The sequence below is a fragment of the Taeniopygia guttata genome, chromosome 5 (assembly GCF_048771995.1).
Source record: "Taeniopygia guttata chromosome 5, bTaeGut7.mat, whole genome shotgun sequence".
Classification (NCBI taxonomy): Eukaryota; Metazoa; Chordata; class Aves; order Passeriformes; family Estrildidae; genus Taeniopygia; species Taeniopygia guttata.
In genome coordinates, this window is record NC_133030.1 from 57,092,236 (window position 1) to 57,114,169 (window position 21,934).

Here is a 21,934-nt window from a genome sequence, read left to right on the forward strand (position 1 = left end):
CAATGCTGTGAAACTTTTTGAAAAACAGAAATCAAACTGAGATAGACAGCTAAAGCAAGTTTGGACTCCTGAAGTTTTCCAAATGATAATAAAATACCTATTCAATACTTACTCAATACACTTGAAAAGCTTCATTGCTTCCTGTTGAATATTTTTATTGGATTAATGAGTCAGTGGGATGGATTTTGTTTACAGAAACTTAAGAATTGCCATGCTGTATCCAAAAATCTTCATCCATAAAAAAAAAAAAGTGCAAATGAACAGTCAATAATTCAAGGATATTTAATATTCAACTTTTTCATCTAAAAGAAAAACCCTGTCTTGAATAGACTACTTTGCATCTGAAATCTGTTTGAAATAATGACTTATCATAATTTTTTTGTCTACTTGAAAGGTTTGATTTGTATCAAGCAGGGAGAATGCTGTCTGCTTTTTATATAATTACAGACTTAATAGAAAGTTCTACATTATCTTTCAAAATGAAAGGAAGCATTTTCAGCTAGCATAAAGCCATGAAACCCAGTTACAAAAATATTAAAATCAATAAAATAATTTCAATTTGCATTAGTTGAGTGACCATTTTTTTTCTTTTTGAATGTGCACATCAGTATTAGGGATCTGTCTAATGCTCAGCTCTCTTATTACATAACTACTAATTCAAATGCAAACTTGAAGTCACTCTGTCCCGGGGTTCAGTCACAAAACACTGTAAATCACACAAAAACCAGGCTGCCCCTTTTCCTACTCCACCTGCACATCTTTACCCTACCCTTACCCCACCACTGATGTTTGTGTGGGCTGGTTCTGCAAACTGACCTAATAAAAAAAATGGGATTTTTTGCTCTAGAAAAAAAATCCTGATGAAAACATTATTTAGGAGAATGAAAGTGAAAGATTAATAATGAAAAAATATTAGTCAACATGAATGCAATGCCATCATACAGACTGCAAGTCTTCAGCAGTGGCTATTAAGCAGAACAGCCTTGGTCCTCTCTCAACTGCTCCAGGAGGACAGAGATGTGTCTGATAGGGAGTGTTCTACAGAGAGACACATGCACACAAAAAAGCCCAAATTACCATTTCAGTCCACACCCACCAATCCACTCCATCAGACTGCACACGCCGGAGTAAATGAAGCCTCATCTTCAAAAGCAATTTGCAGAATTACTTGCTGATGTTGAAAAACTACTTCAAAAGAGTTTAAGTGTTATGGAATTTTACTGGGTTTTTTAAACAAGCCACTATTTAGGCTCAAGAGGAAGGGGGGGAGTGTTTGCTTTTTAAACAAAGCTTGTAATATTTCATTACTAAACTATCCGGAGTGTTTATTTTAAAAGCATCATGATTACAAATAATGGCATTTTTCAGTTTTTTACTTCCCTATTCAAGCATTTCAGTTGGAAACGACTCAGTTTAGTGCCTTTTTACAGTATGCATCCAAAAATACAAAAACTAATGACATTTTAACAGAACTAAAAGTGAACATTGTACCTGAAGCAAAATACTAGTGCTGCTAGCTGGCTTTAACTGACAATTTTAACAGTTTCAGAAGTAAGACTGAGCTAGTGAAGTCCATGCAGACAAAACGTACTTTACACTAAAGGACATCATGCCAGATGTCCAGCAGTTTGGGCAGGGCAGGACAAAGTTGCTGAGGTCTCATTCAGCTCATTTTAAGGCTTGAACAAGAGACTGGAGTGCTCAGCTCTGTGTGACTCTTTGATGCATGGGCTTCTTATCTGAAATTAGCTGGAAGACATAAAGGTACTTCTTGAAGAAACTTTAACATCTACCAGTGGAGACCACACCAGGGATACCTCAAGGGACACAAAACCTAAGGTCAGAGACCGTAATTTTTACAACCCATATCAATTTTCTCTTCAAAGGGAAGGTTATTCTGGTAGGAGTGTGTAATGAAACTGCAAACAGATGGTTATAGCAATAGAGTTTACTGTTCAAAGGTGCAATTTTTTCACACTTTGGGAGGTAAAATAAACAATAGAGAATGCATTAATTTATTCAACTGTTAATGCGATACTGGGCCAAGCCACTTTATTCATTTTATGTACATCAACTGCCAGAACAATTACAACTAAGATACCTGATGTGTAAGTAAACTTTCTCCTATAATCCTCTGGAAGTTTACTTTTCAGGTCACAGTTTGGTTTTTGTGTGTACTTTTCAACAATGGAGTTGTTGCAGTTTACCTTGGCATTCAGCTATCATTAAGATCACTTACCTTTGAATGAAATTTATAAAACATGAAAATTAAGCATATATAAGTACATTAAATACAATCACATCTCCTTTCTCACCTTGTTTTTCTGTTTTTAATATACATAATTATCAGGAACAATTGCATGTACAGATCAAACATGTTTTATTTCAAGGCAAATGCACAGCAGTGCACTGAAATCTATACTACAAAGAATAAGGACATTGAGAAACAGAATATGCACAAAGGTCAAATTTATGACTTTTCTCACATCATTTTATTGCCAAGTCAGCATATAATTTAAGGTTATAAGTTGAGATACAGATGGGGATTTCCTCGTATTAAATTCAATTCTGTACAAAGGAATCAATTGCTAACAGGTAGCCATCAGATTCCTCTCTTATGGTATATAACTGATAAAATTTAAAGTGAATATTCAACTGTTCTTTTACATAAATTCCTGTTATTTTATTGAATTTTGCTGCATGTATTTTTCCAATTTCACTAAACTACATTTTCCCTTTGAAGTTTGTAACACACTTTCTTATTTTGCAAGGATAAAAGGAACATACACCTTCCATATTTCCAAAATTACTTACACTATTTTTTCTAGAACACTATAGAAAAACATAGAACTTTTAACTTTAACTAGACATAGATAAGAAAAGTATTCCTAATAGCAAAAGAAGTTTTAACAGAGATAATGTAATTTGGGAAGTGCATTCAGCTAATGTGACAGCAAAATACTTTACTGTAAATAAGTGCTGTACTTTCAAACAGATGTACTACACATCTCACATGTATCCATACCTGCTGAAAACCTCCCCACCAAAGGCTTTTTCTCTAATCTTTTACCAATATTTTTTCTGATATTGCTTAAGAAAAAATCTCACACAATTTGCAAAAAGTACAATAGGAGGCTGAGAAACATAATTCCAGGAGGCACATCTGCTGGCTCCAGCTCAGAGAATAAAAGCCAGGGAAATACCTCAACCAAAAGCTGCTGAGAACTCCTGGGTGTTCTGTGCCTCAGTACTTTTCCTGGAGTTTTCCTTATTTGTATAAATAGTTGCATATTGTTGCAGTTGGAAACAAACAAACAAGCATAGTCTTTGTAGTTCAGTAATAAATTAATCTGGGGAACACAGACATGGATTCACAGCCCTACTCCAAATTCATAATAGTACATTAATAACTGCAAAAGATGAGATTTATGAAAGCACTTTTTAGCATTCAATAACCTTCACCTTTAAGACCCTCACTAGAAAGATGGAAGAATTGAATTGAGACTTTAGTGTGGACCACTGCATTTTCAGCCAAATGCCAGAACCCCCCAGCTGCATCTAAACATTTTTATTGACTAATGTAATTTCTGTGGTGGGACTTAAACTGCAATATTTGTCTAGGGTTATAGAATTATTTCTGCTCTACCATCTGAGGGAGCATTAGTGAAATTAACTGAGAGGAATTCCTGAAAATTCATTTGAAAAAAGGCACTTAAACTCATAAGTTACTAAAGACAACATTTTCCAAACTTCTAAATTTTACTGAGACTCACATAATTATGAGAAAAATAAATTTTGTTTAATTTTGAACTTTTTTTTTTTTCTTTTTTTAGAGAGACTGAAAGAATTAAATACATTTCCAGGAAACCTGTTTTCATCTTTTCTTGTCCACTGGCAGCTGCTCCTTTTGACGAGTTACTGAGATAAAGGGCCTGACTGAAATTTCAAACTAGTGATATTTAATGACAGGCAGGGGCACTAATTCTGCACTCATCATAACATACCTAGATCAATCATGTCTGTCTCTAGTAGCAGTTTCAAGACAGAGTGAAATTCAATATAAAGTACCCATTGCAAGTTCGAGACCCCGCAGTTGACGAGAATTCTCACTGAATATTCTTGACCTCCTTCCTGTACTCATCCTGTGCACTCATCAGTCAAAATAACCTTTCAACCCCTTAGGAAGAGGATTCTCCAAATGCTCCACACAGGGCAAACACTGCTTTGGTCCACATCACATTCCCACAGCTCATGATTCCCCGGTCAGTTACTGGTACAGCACAGCCTCGTGTAGGATCTCTGACTCAGACAGAGGTTCACCCCCCTGACTTTGCTGGGATTTAGGGCTTTCACCTCATTTCTGCAGGCACAGCAGGGAGAAAAGCAAACACAAGTATAGTAGGTAGAAGGAGTAAAGGAATCTTAAAATCATCAGTCCCAAGGCAACCACTATGCCTACAAGCATAATTTCTTCTTCTTTGCTACCCTAGGTCATGACCCTCATCCAAGAGAGGAAGGAAAGAAACTGTCCTTTCATCATTAATTTTGCTATGTCATTCAAGAAAACAACACTGGCAACACCATAAAACCACAGTTTAAGTTGCCACTGGTACTTCAGCCAAAAGCTAATCACCACCATCAATTGTCTAATATTTCTCATTACCTCTTTAGTCATTCTAACAATCCACAGCAACTTATATAGGATCTGATTAAAATCTTTTCTGGCTGACAAAGAGCCAGCAGGAAAATAAAACTATCCCTCTTCTACCACAATACTGGGCCACTCCACATTTAACCAGATAATAAATCTGCATTCAAAAACAATGCAGGTGATGAACACCGCTCTAATTAAAAAAAACAAAAAAAAAAAAAAAAAAAAAAAAACAACTACTGACTGTGTCACCTGAAGCAGAATGCTGATAAGAAAAACCCTCTCCATAGACTGTTGTATCATTAAAATTGGATTTAAACCCCACCAAACAACACCGAAAACAATCCATCATGCATAGCTGCAAAGTTACTTAGTTTTCCTAATGTACCTGATAAGCAATATCACGGATCACATAAGTATGCTTTTAGAATAGTTAAAAAATCTATTCATTTATATATATATATCTTAAAAAGGACAAAATACTTCTGATGCAGCATTCAAATCAATGCAGAAAATAGAGCTCAATGAACTGTACACCTTGCCTTTCACACTAGGCTGGTACCTGCCAACAAAGATCCAGCATTAACAAGCTTGACCAAGGTTAGTAAGCAGCACTCGGGACACCCTGAGTGTCAACAAAGTCAGGAACAAAGCCAGGAGCAGCTCTGCTCTGTCTCCAGTGAAGTAAGGGCAGGGGAGGACACACCCTATGCACCAAATCTCAGAGGAACTCAAGGCTACCACTTCCTCTCAGTATGTCCAGACAGAGTCCCAGGATTCTGAGCATGTCTCCTCAGCCGCACTGAATACTGTGAGCATGTTAAAACTGTTTTTGGCCGCTTCTGTTGGCTCCTTCAGTAGAACACCAAGAGACTTTAAGCCCTAAGACTTCATTCTGAGCATGCAATGGCATGAACTCAGCATATACAGAAGAGCCTAAATCTTAAACAAAGAATGAAGTTCACAAGTTCACCCCACAGGGTCAGCAGGGCTGGTCCGAGAATGAAGATTCAACATTCGCAGCTACTACAGGCAATTCCACACCTTCCCCTGCAAAAGCAAGACACACTTTTCTCACTGAAACGTATACATAACGTACCACTGCAGAAAGGTGTTTCTTCTGCCTTTCATCCTCTCCCCAAGGCACAACTGCTGGGTGTGGTTTATCATCCCACTTAGTGCAGGACTGGCAGGCCTGACACTGCTCTATCCTACAGGCTGCAGAAGAGTGTAAAGAGAGAAGGGAGGGAAAACACCATACCAACTGTCATTCATCTAGTTTTTTTTCAGAAATACTTCAAAAGCAAATATCCTGACAATTTTTCCATTTAATGAAATAGTTTCCCTGACTTTTTCAGCCCCTAGGTGTGATTTAATGTCCACTCTCCCATCCCTCAACATAATTCTTACACTTAAATCTTAATATTCATATTATTACTTAAAAAAATTAATCTTTCTCTATGGAGTGTCCCATAGCACTCTAGGGAGGCTCATATACTCCTGTGAGTTCTGTCAGTTTTCTGCCAAGAGGTTTGAACTCCTAGACAGACCAAAGAGAAAGTAAGGAGATAAAAAGGAACAGGGCTCTCCAGACTGACAGGTCAACCACCTCTCCTGGTCAAGAAATAAGGGTGGTTTACAGAAACAATACGGGAGACATTAGTGTTTCAGATTTGGTGGAACTATCCCATAAAGTACTAGAGCAGTAATTTCCAAACTAATGATTACTGATTGGTTTCACTTAATACGAGGCCAATTTCACAGAATGATTTGAGCTGGAGGAGACCTTCAAGATCATCAATTTCCAGACCCTCTGCCATGGGCTGGCACACCTTCCACCAGACCAGATTGCTCAAAGCACCATCCAATTTGGCCTTTAACATTTCAAGGGATGGGGCATCCACCCACAACTTCCCTGGGCAACCTGTGCCAGTACCTTACCACTCTCACAGCCACGAGTTTCCTCGTTATAGAAAATCTAAATCTATCTTCTTTCTATTTAAGGACGTTCTCCCTTGTCCTATTACTACGTGAAATAATCTCATATTGTTTTTTAATTTATCTGAACAGTACAAATCAGATGAGTTACAGATAAAATTTTAGGCTGTACAAGCTGCAGTGCAATGGAAATGTTACTCTTAAGAGCAACACAGCTTTGCAAAGTAAGCCAGAAATTGTCTGTGTCCAATATTTTCAAGTGTCAGAAATGTTACAATGCTGAAAGCGGAGTGCTAAGTGTAGACACACATATGAAATTCTACAGCAGATTTGCCAAAAGATTTGATTTTTGAAAGCCAATTTTTCTTCTAATCCTGCTGCTTCAAAAGCTCAACAAGTTTAAGTGGCATAATGATAACCAAAATGAAACTAAACAAAGTCAACAGTGATAGTTTATTTCAGCAGCTCTGGATAAGAATATATACAAGAGCTATATAGCGTCATAGCTTATTTTTTATTATTATTTATAATGTTATCATAAATATATAAATGTACTGTTTGCCCCTATTTTTTCCCCATATTGTCTTCCAGCTCAGTTTGTCAGAATATATAATTTTTAGTGAAAAACCACTGAACTGCTGCTACTCCAATCAGCTTACCTATTAAGTAAAAAAAGAGTTACTCATATTGCTTTCAAACTTGCTTTAACTATTACCGAATACAAACAATGTAAGGCACAACCTGGCCTCACAAGGAGGAGAACTAAAGAGCCATTTCATTCAGCAAGGTTGGAATTTCATAATGTTACAAAAATTCATGCTGAGGATCTTCATATCTGGACAGACCCACTTATTGTCTAGAATCTTTTTCTGCAGTAAACCAAAATGCTCTATCCAATCTAAGTTCACAAATAGCCATTACAGGTAATTAAAATATAATCTAAAATGACAAATATGGAAAAGAATCCTTAAAACAGTAACACCAAGTGACCAAATTCTATGCAGTTGATTGGATAGTCAATATTCTTACTCCCTATTTAAATGATCTCGTACATAATGAAAATCTTACAGATTTTACTCAAATAATGTCATGCTTTTTGATGAAACGTACCATTTCTAGGGCTTATCATCTGCAGAAAATCCAGTAATTTGCAGTCATCACATATTCGGCTCTTGGGAAAAAAAATTTTCTGCATTTCGTAGAATCAGATCTGGAGTCAGAATCATGCATAGATGTAGCTGTTTTACTCCAGAAGGAACTTGTGAATTAAAATTGGAATTACAACACTGAATATTTTTGAAATATGAAGATGGATATTGTACTTTACCAGTTTATTGAGGAATTATTCTAGTCTTTAAAAAGAATTGTTTGTATTTGCTTACTAAATGTGCACCTTGATCATATGCAGCACGAGATCAGAAAAAGCATTTGGTTTAATAAAATGAGGCTCATAGTCTCAGTGGAAATGCTGTTTTCAATGTATACTTTTTTTTTTCTTCACTTTTTCATATTAGATCTACAATACAACAGTAAAAAAAACACTATTTACTGATTGGGAGTACTCTGGAGGGAACTGACAGTGAGGAGAGGAGACGAAAGTAAGAGGGCAGGTTCCAGAAGAAACATGCAATTACTAGATGATACACAAATGCACTTTGCACACACTGAACACACAGAACAAATATTATGCACTACAACACAAAGTAAAACAACTATATCAGAACTAGATAAGAATTGAAGCACTAGTTAATTAAAAATACCAGAAAAGGGAATCCCTTAAGACAGACAGAAAATTAAAAAGCACAGTTACGACCACCTACATATTTTTATGCTTTGGTACTTTTCCATCTATACATGATGAAAAAAACCGCAACACACATGGAAAAAAAACATCTTGCAGATATACAGAGGATCACAAAAGCTATGAAAGAGATACTTAACACAGGTTCCTGAGCAAATGACAAGCCATTAAACTTTCACCTTTAGGTAGTTATGATGATCTGATGTCTCTTTTATGATATCAACCATTTTTTAAATTAAATCTACAATGTGCTTAACAAGCAATTCTTCCATCAATCTTTGATGTGTTTTACTTATAAAGCAATGACAGTTTTCAGTTCAGACTCCTTAAAGATCCAGAGAAACCATTTTCCACTCACTTGCTTTGAAAGCCATTAAAACAACTTGATGAAGAACAGCAGCAGGGGGCTAACAGAAGCCAAGGCTTAGAAACAATCTTTAGATTTTTCTCCTAAGACTTTCTCACAGACCCTCCTCACAAAGATCCTCAGGGCTTTTTATCCTCTCCTTTCTCCCCACCCCCTCCCAAAAATCAGTTCAAAGTGACAGATGCAACTAGCTCTAGATTCTGCTCTTTTCTTAATTTCACTTTTACCTCTCAATTTTGATAGACTCAACTGAAATCTGATTCCCGCAGAGGCAGTCCTCTTATCATCTTTCCACTGGGAAAAAGTCACACACAGAAAGATTCAAGTAACTTGTGAACACTTTCTAATCTGTCATCCATTCTAATACAGAGCACTACTAGTGAGACCTGTACCTGTTACTTAAATACCATATACTACTGGCATTCAGTAAATTAATTGAATTGGTGATTAATTGATTAGTGATTTATCTACAGTTCTATGTGTCACTGCAGTATTTCTGGAACTTGCATGACAATGACCCTGTAACTGTTTCGATACTAGGATATAAAATAAAGAATTGTGCAAGCCAACTATAAATTATCATTAAAATGGGAATTGCCTATAACAAATGGTAAATTACTTGGTGATAGCTTCATGCAAATGCAGAAATCCCAGTTTTATGGAAAATACACCTATTAGGACAGTAGTTATGCTAATTAGAATCAGTAGAGCAGATTTGTTTTGCTGTGCTCACCATAATTTTATTTCTTTGATTATGGCTGATTGAAGGACAAATTTCATTGATTGCTAATTTTGTGGAACATCTGTGACTCCAAAGCTCTACCAACTCTTCAGCTGCTGTATTCAAGTGATGTCACTGTGGTCAAGATACTGAACATGGAATTTCTCAAATGTGAACATCTAATTCCATGAAGCAGGGCGATGGGACACAACAATCCCAGATTTTGTTTACAATCCCTTGTTCTTTTACAAATAGAGCAACAGTTACAGTATGCATGGCTAACAGCAAACAGGGACTGAAGGAGACTAGCCTCATGTCTCCTCAACTTGAGGACAGGGGCAGCACATATGAGGGATTTGAGGTCAGGAAGGACAGATGGTGGGCATTCCCATTACAGCTAAGTCACCTCTTGTCCTTACAACACTGAGCTTTGTATTTGCCAGTTGGCGACTCTCACAGTTTGTGTTTCTGCATTATTTTACCAAGCTTGTATTTGTAACTCAAACTGTGAGAATACATTGTGGAATAAATTTCTAGACGTCTTGTGAAGAAATCTTATTGGTACTTTCTCATAATATTAACAATTATACTTTCTGCTTGTCCCCTCTTCAGCTAAAGTAATACATTACTAAAAAGTTAGTGTGAGATGTTTTTTAATGAATTTTTCTTTACAGAAATTTGAAAGAAAAAATCTAATAAGAAATTCTAAGTCAGAAAACTGACATACAACCCTATAAGAGAACATGCAAAAAGTTTGTTTGCTTTCTGACATTACTATATCATAAATATTGGAAAAGGATCCATCAAGAATATAAACTAAGGAAATCCAAGAAGTAAAGAAACAATACCCTAAGGAACAGGAGGACTTATGTAGGATATTCTACAAGCATTCAATCACTTTACAGAATTGAAAAAATCTTAAGGCTGGAAGGACCTCACAAGATCACTCAGTACAAGTCTCTTAACAGTGGCAGGATCAAACATATGTTATGTGAGTGCTATGTAATACATGCCAGATACAGAATATGCTTCTAAGCATTATCCAGTCAGTGCCTCCATTCCAGGCTGTTCCATCATTCAAACTATTCCACCATTTGTGCAGTCTCATGACTAAAATAAACACTTTCAATCCTATATGTGCAATAGCACTGGAAGATTGTTATGCTGGAAGTACATGACTTAGAGTTTATCATGAACGCTCCTGCAGAATAGTCATTTAATTAAAATTAGCATTAGCATTATTTCTTTCTATATTAATTTTCAAGAATATTTACTTCTCCAGAGGGGTAAACTTTTGTTTTCCCATATTTTCTATTTCAAGAGAAAGAACATCTCTCGTCTTCAGGAGTTTAGCCTCATTTCCCTATAATGTATTCATCACCCCTCAGCACATCTGTCCCAGCAAATCCCATTTCCTGTTCTATTCATGAGGCTCAGCAACCTGGAGCTTTAGTGATTGCCGCCACACTTTTCCCATGGCCTTCTCACCTCTCACCCCCCCACGCACCCCGCTCCCATTGTTTATCATCTGTTCTCCCCTGCTGCAAACTGCTGTCAGATGTTCACTTATCCCTAATCTTACTCACTGCCTTTGATATTCTTTCTAATCCAACAACCTGTCAACTGGGGCATCAGCCCATGTCCACACCAGCTGCTCTGTCACAGGCTGTAAGATTCCCTCTCTTCTCCAAGAGGTATTTAAAGGATTTTGACACACCAACCTCAACGTGAAACAAATAATTAATGCTGTTTTGATCAGTGATCAGGGTTTTAGTGTGACATGAGCTGACCACTAAGAAAAACTGAGCTTTACTTTGTTTAAACTACAGTAAACTTTAGAGTTACTATATTAACAAGATTTTGATCAATGTCTGAAGGACAGTACCAAAAAGCTAAGTTCTTTACCTTTAGTTAAAAATTATGAAGAATAATTAATGAGTGCAAGTCAGAGGGGCAGATAACATTATATGCCTGCTGTGTAAAACATGCTCATTTATTCAGTATCAACTTGTATAGAGTTTTCAAAGCATGGGAGCTGATCTTTTATGAGTTACAGCTGAAAATACAAATGCATTTTAAATATGGCAGCAGTTGAGATAAAATTATTTAAAATACACTTGTTTTCAGAAAGAGTAGCATAGTTTCATCTCTTATAGAACATCAGACCCTGACATTTTAAAGAATACTGACATTTATAGAAAATCTAATTTCCATGATATTCAGATTTGCTATAAACACTTAAAATTTTACAGTGTTCATCTGCTTTAAAACATATCAAATACACATAATGTCATAGCTGAGATTGTGATTCAGATGACACATTTTTTGTATGAGGAAAGGTTTCTGCTAGTTAAGCAAACACATGAAATTTGATCCAAACTGAAAAACAAATACAGTATTTAGTTGTTGGATGAACATGAGCACTATTTTATTTCTCAGATCTAACTTCAATTACTACAAGCCAAACAAGGCAAAAAAGCCTTCTTTATACCCTACAGTAACTGTATTTCACACACAAAAGTATAATAAAACTTTAGTGATTAATTATATAACATGGTTCATTCACTTAGAACTAAACCACTTTTATTCTTAGGACTTGTCTATACCAGGACATCAAGAAATGAATCTGAAGTAAGTACCTTGATGAACTTGAATTCTGCTACTTAAACTCCATTAAACCCCTGTGTGGACACAGTCATCCAGTTTAGTTTACTGCTCCCTGAGGGCACACACTGGAAAGTTAACATGGATTAAGGCAGCATATGAATTCAAAGTGCAGTCGTACTTTGAAAATGGTTTAACGTAAACAGAACCAGACTCTTTGTTGTAGAATGAGACATGGAGTTAATCAGGAAAGTCCTGTGCAGACAAGTCCTTGCAGATGAGGCTACTGGAATGGTATTGCCAGAGCTGATGGTTTTCAACTTCTTCATCTGCAGATCTGGAAACATCTTCCAGGGAAGCTGCAGGCCTTGGTAGCACATTAAGCCTGCTAAAAACTTATCTGCTTTTCTTAGTTACTTCAAATTGATGACCTACAAGTATTCCAATGGCCCTCAGTGAGCAGCAGATCAGAACTCGAGAAGTACAATTTAAACTCACTACAACTTAAATACCTCCTCCTACACTCAGTCTTAACTTCACAGTTACTGTGCAGTAACCCAAGTAGTCTGACGGCATTAAATGAGATTTTACTGATCGTTTATGTAAGTGCAGACACATTTCAGCTACAAAAGGTGCTCAACAAGGCCTTATTCTTCCCATTATGTGACATTTGCTGTCACAAGTGTGTTAAATCGTAGTATGACTGACCTAAAAATACAAAGTTTTGTCACTGTCAACTACTTTTCATGCATTTACTTCAAAGCTTACATTCACTTGTCAAAGCATGCTGGAAAGAAATTAAGACTAACACGACATAATTTCCCTGAAACAAAAACAAGTACTAGTGTTCTTTTCAACTAGTGCTCTTATTAACTAATGCTTCTCATTTCCCCTTCAGTAATTAATAAATGCCTGATACAAAAATAACTTGTACAAATTTTCAGAGTTGAATTCAAAACATATGGCAGAGTCAGAAGCGGATATGCCTAGATTCCTTAGTTTCTTTTCTTAAATCTGTGTTCTAATTGCAGAGAACACCATTTCTCTCAAAGGAAATTATGTTTCCTAAGTACTCAACTCCCTAATACTATCTTTGCAAAAACTTTTCTTTATTTTCTCTTACCCATATGAAAGAATTATACTGCACCTCAACCACATTCACTGTTAACACAGCAGCAGTAAGATCAAAAATCAGTCTCATCCAGGATCTACCTCTGACAGAAGCCAAGGTGCCCAAGTAAGAATATATTGTTAAAACACTCTCAGACTCCTGCAATTTGCAGCTCAGGGACTCCCTGAGCTGGAAGCAGTATGTTTCCATTTAAGATTAATACTCAACACTGACATAACAGACTTGACAAGCTGAAGAAGATGAGACAAACTTCACAGGGAAAAAATGGCATCTCCTTTCACTGCATTACTGCTTTAAAAAAATGAACTGCAAATAAATGTGTTACTTAGTAACATATTTCCTACTACTGGAACCTTTTGAAGATTCAACAGAACACTTACTTGTTTGAACAGGTAACTTAAAAATCTGTTTACTCCCTCAACAGTGTAATTTTTAACTGTCAAAACAGAAAAGAATGTTTTATGTTTATAAAAAAGCAGACGGAAGTTCCAGAGAATATTTCAGGCAGCTGGGCACATTCATGTTGCTATTACCGTATACAAAAATTCCTAAATGCAAAATAAGATTGTTAATATTATTGTTACACTGCCCTGCTTTGCTTTTTCATCTTCAAAGTTTTTATGGCATTAATGATAGAGGCCTCACTTCTTTCTCCATGTATACACATATGCTAATCTTGATGACATCTCCAAGACAGTTAAAATTGTAAGACACGGTGGTTGCTCATGGTCACAAAAGCAGTAGCAAACTCAGATCAGAAGAAATTCTTTCTTCACTGATGAACTGCACCCTGCATGAAGCACATTTTCTACCCATTACAAAGTTCATGAGGTGTTAAAATCTATACAGCAGCCTTGAAAATTGCTTTAGAACAACTCAAAACTCAAAGATATAATAATTTCATTCCATTAACAGTGAATAAAAAACATCATGCATTAAAATGAACTTGAAGGGAGCATTTTTCACATTTAAAATTAAAATAAATTATTCTAAGTATTAAATCAATAGAGGAAATGTGATGCTAAGGCATTGACCTACTCCAAAGTGTGGAAGGAATGTGAAGCTCAGAAAAGAGCAAATAGTTCCAATTTACCGTTACTGACTGCATGGTTCTGTCAATATGTGCAGAGTTTTTGAGCTTTATCCCACCTGCATCATTGAAACAGATGCCCATTCACCATTCCCCAGATTCAGACACAAACACAAACTCACTCACACACAAACACGCTGGGAAAATTGCTGACTGACGCTTCTAGCCTGGTGGCAAACTTCTAAAAGTTCCTGGGCAGAATGCACATATATGTTTATGGAATGCAAGGAAACAGTGGCAAGAGCTCCTCTGCCAGAACAACTTTCAAAAACAAAGGTATATGAGTCTAGGAGAGATCCACAAAGGCTTTGATATGTGAACTCTGGACAAAAGTTTCTGTAACAGCTCAAGGTACTATTCCACTAGCTAGATGCTTCCCCCCAGCTGATGGATGCTGTGCCTCCCCTTTGAAGGGCGCTGTCCCTAGCACAGAGGTCACCCAAAAGACTGTGCAAAGGCAATTCACTTAGTTCTGTCTAAAGCTCAGTGATTTGGCTTAAAGGGCTGCTAGCAGTGGGTTTGAATTGGAACAACAGAGCAAGAGCTGGAGCAAAGCCACCCTCTGCTGATTCCCAGGCGGTAAGAACCATCAGCACAGGAAAAATTTGCATACAGTAACTTCTTAAATTGCTACAGTAAGATCAACCATAGCTCTGTCAAAATCTAGTGTAAGGGTCCAGATCCAACACACAGAACCACTGAAATCCCTCCCTGCTCAGGTGCTGATTGAGAAGACTTTGTTGTATCCAAATCCCATTTGCATACTTAATGCTGCCCAAAATCCTTACTACTCTCCGTAACTGTTGCTACTCAGAGTTGACTTAACAACTTGAAGTCTCAGCAGAGTTCTTAAACTTGTTGTTTTTGTTGTTGTTGTTTTTTGGTTTTTTTTTTGTCTAATATATAGGCTAGTGACTGGCCAGCATACACAAAAGAGAGCTGAAGATTTACAGACAAATGTGTATCCCAGCAGCGAGCACACTCTCCTGTGATGTGGGAAGCAATATTAATTGAAGTGAGATCTTGCAGCCTGACTCTACCACATCCCAGGGAAATGCCCTAGCCCTTGGGCATTGAGTTAATCTCTCATTAGCCATCCCTCTGGTCTCTTGAATAAATTATTTATGAAAAGCAGAAAAACTTCAATAGGAAAAAGTGAAAAGAGATTTACCATGGAGTTCCTGGTAAAGAAGCCAAATCTTCAGGAGGTGATGTATGTTTAGAAAAAAACCAATTTAGATAACAAATCAATTTGCACTTTGGGGGCAAGCACGCATTAAAGCTAGACAGATGCTATCCTCTATGTGAGAAAAATTAATTTTCTTCTCTCAGTACCAAGCAGAACCAAAATATATAGGAATACAGTGTTCCTACTGACAAAATGAAGAGAATATTCCTTAGGCTAAGTGAGGTACCTTGTCCATCTCTCAACCCCAGGCTACTTCACTTCAAACATGGTTGATTTGAGTAAGGGCCCCCCTGGAGCAGGGCTGACAGCTGAAAATCCCAAATAGAAGCCGAGGTCCCTTCTGAAGTTGTGTCAGACACCTATTTTGAAGAATATAATCTTAATTTGTACTTTACTCCTCCATACTGGCCCTCACTGAAATCTGACTGCAGTTTGCTGAATTCCACAACTCCTTGGCTACACTTCCATTTCTACCTCTACACTACATAAAAACAGAACTAATAATTTAAATGATGACTGGTACAGTGATTTGTCCAGCAAGCCAGGTTATCCTCCATAGCTTGGATGCCCAACATGAAGCTGCAGGGTGCCTCAATCTGCAAGGTTCGAAACCTGGAAGTCTTTCAGAAGAGTATACAACTACTTTCGTGCTCTACAGGAAAAATTCAGAGCTGATTGCTTTCATTTAAAATACAGATGGGCAGAAGGAGAGGATGATGAAACACTTCATATGAAAAGCTCTCATGACCCTATATGGGAAGGACAGAATACACCATGGGCATAAATTGCTGTATGGTTTTTCACTATTCCTTCTCCAGGAACTGCCATGATTCCTTACAATCCTCACTTCAGTGAAAGAGACAGAAATGGACATTTTTCTCACAGACTTTTGGAAGAGTATTTCCATAAGTTACCAAATACAGACTAAAGGATGACTCAAGCTGTTACAACACAGGGGAACTTGGGACTCAAGCACAAACCTACAAGGATATTGTTGTGGTTTCTTTCTAACATGACAGTAATTGTCTGACTGGATTCTACGTAAACACAACTCTGTTCTTCTGTTTGTCCACAGCTCCCAGTCTGAACATCTGTATGTCCAAGGAAAATACTAAACTGGCCCAAACATTAATGCAATCCTTGGGCCTTGGGCCTGCAACTGTAAATGTGTAAAATGCCTCTGAGAGCAGGTAGAAAATGATCTGACTCTGAGGCTCAACTCTTCATCAGGTGTGACCACAGCCTCCTTCAGATGTGTAATCTGTGTGGGTTTACAAAAGTATTTCCAGAATCACAGAATATTCTGAGTTGGAAAAGACTCACAGGAATCATTGATCCAACTCTTGAGTGAAAGGCCCATACAGGGACTGAGCCTGTGACCCTGGTGTTATTAGCACCATGCTCTGGCCAGCTGAGCTAATTTACTCAGCATTTTGTTTAGATTTCAGCCCCCAAATGGATCCTCCTCTGGTGTCTTACAGATTTTGAGTGGTGTGTAAAGCTGCTAGAACAACAATGGTATACAAACCAGTGGGGTGCAGGCTGAATGGATAAAATCAAACTAGCAGGGTACACTGAAATGTAAATCACCTACTTACATTTATCTTTAAAATAATAAAATTTATCTTTCTGTTAAAGACCTTGCTGTATTAGATATAGTAGTAGGATTCAAATTGTCTCCACACTAATTTTGATATGATATGTCTAGAAATCAATGCTGTTATTTACGCATTCATAAATGCTTAGAAATAATCTTAAAATCCTACACTGTATGTAAAAATTCTTTCTTTGTACAGAAAAGCAGTAGTTGTGAAAGAAAACAAATGAATAAAAAAACATCTCACTCTCTGTATGTCCCTGGACAGAAGATACATGTTAAATATCAATGCCCCTTTTAGGAATATACATTTTTGAAAATAGATTTCAAATTCTCAGTCTTCAAGGCCCCAATTATCCTCCATTAATATTATATAAACACTAAAACTGCATCAATGAATCTTCTTCAGACTACAATGAATTATAGGGGATGTGTCATAGCTTCACAAAATGTACCTACAAGACCACCCCAAGCCTTCCAATTACATCATAATTCCACATATTGCATAATTTAACTATCCAAACTAGTTTCAGTTTTCACAGTGCAACAAATGCTATTATTCAAGTTTTCCCCATTAGATTATTCTGTTATCCAGAAAGACTTTTTTATTAGATTTGGGTCAAGTTCAGCAAGAAATTGCAGGGAATTCATGGATGGGGGAAATTAATGTTACTTAGGAACAATTAGGAACTGGGAAGAAGAAAAGTTTCTTTTCTTTTTCCAGCTAGTGAATTAAAATAGTTGGACAAGGGAAGACCTACTCAGTATAAAAGCATTAAGATCAAGGGCTAGATTTTGGAAACTGTCAGTTTTAGAGGAGTGGTGGAATTTTCAAAATTCTAGGCATCTGTCTTGGATTTTAGACACTTGACGTTTAATGGGGTTTTCAGCAGACCTAAATGGTTTTGAAACAATTAGTCAAATGAGTGGAAATATTTAGTATTTCCTCTGGTTAGTAAGTCAGTTTTTAAATGCAAAATAGGTTTCAATAAAAGTAGGGCCTGTTTATCAGGTCAGGTACAGACAGTTGTGCTCACACTGAGCTCATGCTCTCAGTGGGCTGGACCCAAGCCAGCCTCTGCACAGATGCCATAGAAACTACATTTTCAAGTTCATTTTAAGACAGTGCTGCAGCCAAGAGAAACATCTCTCACCAGGCCCCAAACACTCATCCCTAACTACCACATTACCACCTCCCCTCTGCCAGCATAATGAACTGAATCACTGATCTTGTCTAGCTTAAAACTAACTTCTTTTTTTGGCTAGATTAGGTTTTACCCTGGTCCAGCTCACTCAGTTGCTGCACAGACATTTGTGCAAGGAGAGGAAGCAAGAAGGGCAAGGCTACTTAATTTAGTGGCAATGCTGATTTCTGTCAATTCACAGCACATGACCAAACATATCCTTATTTCTTCTTTACAATACTCATCACATCTAAGGCACATCTATTCAATTAAATGTAATTTTGCAATACTGTTTCAAACATTTTAATTAAATCCCTTTTTTCATGTAAATAGAGCATGACTCAGAAGTGAAAATTAAATTAAGTAGTAAGACCCACCACTTGTAAGCTAAGCCAGCAAAATGTGAAAGAATGTTGTTCAGGTTTACTTCTGCTACCTAAAAACACATAACTCAGTGTAAGAGTTCATGAATCAAGATTGTTTATTTATCCCAACCAATGAGAAAAGAGCTTTCTTTAGGAAAATCATGTATAAAATGCATTTTTTAAATGTTAAAAATCAGCCCATCTGCTTTGATGAAACCTATTTGAACCCTTGCTTTTAATTTTCTGTAGTTTATCTCACTGTTGGACCCAATACATTCCTCTTCTGCCTTTCCAGTGATGTGTTTAGAAGCAAAGCAAAGAAAGAAGAGAGATGTGTTTTCCACCATCGGTTTCTAGGGCTGTCCGAACTCTCATTTCCCCTCCCATCCCTCTGCCTGGGTAAAAGCTCACCCTGGACCAGCCACCAACCAGGCCCAAGGAAAGCATCCAAGGGACAGGCGATGCTTTGCACTGGGAGAAGTGACTTTCCCTTCCAAGCTCTCATTCCTGCCGCTGCTGGAAGCGCCAGTTCTCCGTGATCCCGTGGCAGGTGACTCATGTTGATACAGACAGGATAAGGGAAAGGATTTCCTTCCTCACTTCCCACCTGCGGGCATTGAGGCTGTTCACAGAATCGTCAGGGTGGAGAGGGATCTCTGGAGATCCCCCAGTCCAAACCCCTCTCCTGTCAGGGTCACCCACAGCAGGTACCACAGGAGTGAGTCCAGCTGGGTGCGAAACGCCTCCAGAAAGGTGAACCCAACACCGGCACGGGGTGACAGTGACAGCCCCAGCGCGGCACAGGGAACACCCACGGGCACTCAGGAGCCGCTGGCACCCCAAGACAGTGACCCCACGGTCGGTAGGGCCCCTCGCTGCCCTCCTCGAACCGCACCTCAGGGCGGGCCGAGGCAGCGCGGCCGCCCCGGGGGTGCCGTGAGGCGGCAGCGGCGCCGCTGCAAAATGGCGCAGGCGGGGCGGAGGGGCCCCGCGGGGACGGGACGGGGCACGGCGGGCGGGCCGGCGGCGCCACTCACCTGCCGGTAAGAGAGGCGGAAAGGCCGCAGGTAGAGGGAGGAGGTGCAGGGCTGCACCGCCAGCTCCTCGATGGCCTCCATCCCGGAGGAGGAGGAGGAGGAGGAGGAGGAGGAAGGGGAGAGGCGCGCGCAGCCGCCGGCGGCCGGGCCGGGGCTGGCGGACGCGGCTGCGGCCTCTGCCCTCAGAGGGAGCCGGAATCACGGAGTGCTGCGTTTCACCCCCCTCAAAGCGGGACACAGGAGCCTCCCCGCCTTTATTCTCAGAATCACCAAGGTTGGAAGACATCTTTAAGATCATCCGGTTCAAGCGGCCGCCTAGCACTGCCCCTGTAACCCTTAAACCGCTAACACATCGCCCAGTGCCAGATCTAGACACTCTTGAACTGGTGACTCCACCATCTCCCTGAGCAGCCTGTTGCAATGTCTGACTGTTATAACACTGATAAAAATGTTCCTACTGTCTATTCTGAATCTCCTCTCTCTTAGCTTAAGGCAATTTATTCTTTTCCTCTCACTGCAGGCACGGAAGAAGAGACCGGTCCCCACTCGCCTCACTACAACCTGCGGTCATGGAGTAGAATTATTCTCCAGAAACACCTATGCACGATCCTGTTATGTCAGGAGCCTGTCAGATGTCCTCAGAGGGTCACTTATTCCCACACTTTACACCAAAATTTATGGGGTATGCCCATAATTGGGAACTGAAACCCGCCCCCTCCTCCCAAGCCTTGATGCGATCTACGTGCTCCTAGGTCATCCCACTCCTGGATATCATCGGGCTTTGCAGAATGAGCACCTTGCTGTGAAAAGCAAGGTCCCTTCTGCCTGCCTGCATGTGTGGTGCTTTCCTGCTAAATGGAGATTGTATGAGTGGTGTGGGAAATGCAGCTATAAATACAGATTCTTGGATAACCTTCAATTCATCGCTCGATGCGTCTTCAACTTTGCTTTTCAGGGTCAGGTTCCAGTACTGGCCATGCACCCAGCCCTTAGCTGGAGAATAAAAGAAGCTTGGTTAGACTCCCCTGGCTGTTTACGAGTTACAAAATAGTTATCCCTTCTCCTTTTATTCAGTATTTTTTAAGCAGAATGCTATTAGATTTAGCAATTTCCTGGTTTTTGTAGAAGTTTGATCACAGTTATGCAACATTAGGTTACATTACTCTGGGTGCTTTAATACTCTTAATAATTATTTTCCAGGTTCATGAGCAACTATTTGTGGTGGTTATTTCTCTGTTTTGTGATCACTTTCTATGTAGATGTGCCTGTGTACAGCAATTTAGGTGCCATATAAATCAAAATATTTTGTCAATGTATTGGCCACACTGAGAAAAATCTGAAGTTTCTTGTATTTTTTTTCTTTTTTTTTGTCTTCCTCTGTACTTCCACTGCATCACTAAGCAAGTTTATTGTCTTGTCATGTGGTAGAATTTTAGCAGTCTAACTAAAAGGAACAGATCCAGCAATTACAAAACTCACTAAGAAGTAAATGAGGCAGCACTTACATTGCAGAATGCTTACCATCAGTTCTGATAACACAAGTAGCAAAAAAAATGCTTGGTGGGGCTGCAGAGTGTGGCTTTGAAAGTGTGTTTGCAAAGCTATCATAAAAAATAGGCAAGGAAATGTATTTTATTAGCTGACTTCAAAAATATTTGTGTAACTCTGTTTGCATCACTGTATATGTCTACATATTTTTGGTTTTTTCAGAATGATCTCAAGGTCATTCAGAGCTCCTGGGAACTTAAGCTATATTTTTCTAGTAAGTTATTTCAGTCTTCCAAGTCCAATTTAAGTATAAACAGAGTTTCCATGCACAGCAGGTTTACAGTATCTCTGTTTGCTTATGTTAAAAGTTACCGGCTACCCAGGTCGGTTCAGCCAGTCAAATTGCCCTCTTCAATAAACATTCTGACACCACTTTCAGGTTTTGAGTGTGTGTGTGTTTTGGGGAAGGTGTCACACTGTATGATGGATTGCTTATTCCATTCCTAGGCTTAGGTGGGAAGCTTTTGGGGTTGTGATGTGTCACAGACCTGATCTCGTTAATGTACCTGGAACAGTTGAACACAGTGTCACAGGAAAACGCATTTTGAGATGCTCAGGTGTTGCAATTACAATGGAAAGCTGTCGATTCCTTTGTTGGAAAATCTTCTTTGTGAATATGCCAGCTGAATTGAGGATTTAACAGACTGAGATTGATGAGTTGCCTTAATGTTCCTGTTTTACAGGTGAAATCTGAGCAAGAAAATAAATAG

General features: G+C 38.6%; 1 protein-coding gene and 1 long non-coding RNA gene across 2 annotated transcripts in view; one reads left to right on the plus strand and one right to left on the minus strand.

Annotated features, from left to right (window-relative positions):
• The window catches only part of NUDT14 (nudix hydrolase 14), a 59,144-nt gene extending 39,231 nt beyond the window's left edge, over positions 1 to 19,913 (minus strand). The window contains exon 1 of the mRNA XM_002200590.7: positions 19,677 to 19,913. Within this exon, the coding sequence (XP_002200626.5) occupies positions 19,677 to 19,757 (81 nt within the window). The 5' untranslated portion in view covers positions 19,758 to 19,913. The remainder of the gene's footprint in view (positions 1 to 19,676) is intronic.
• Positions 19,230 to 21,596, plus strand: LOC116808502 (uncharacterized). The gene is made up of 2 exons (XR_012056551.1): positions 19,230 to 19,682; positions 20,197 to 21,596. It is a non-coding gene; the product is annotated as an uncharacterized lncRNA (long non-coding RNA).
• The last annotated feature ends 338 nt before the right edge of the window (positions 21,597 to 21,934 follow it).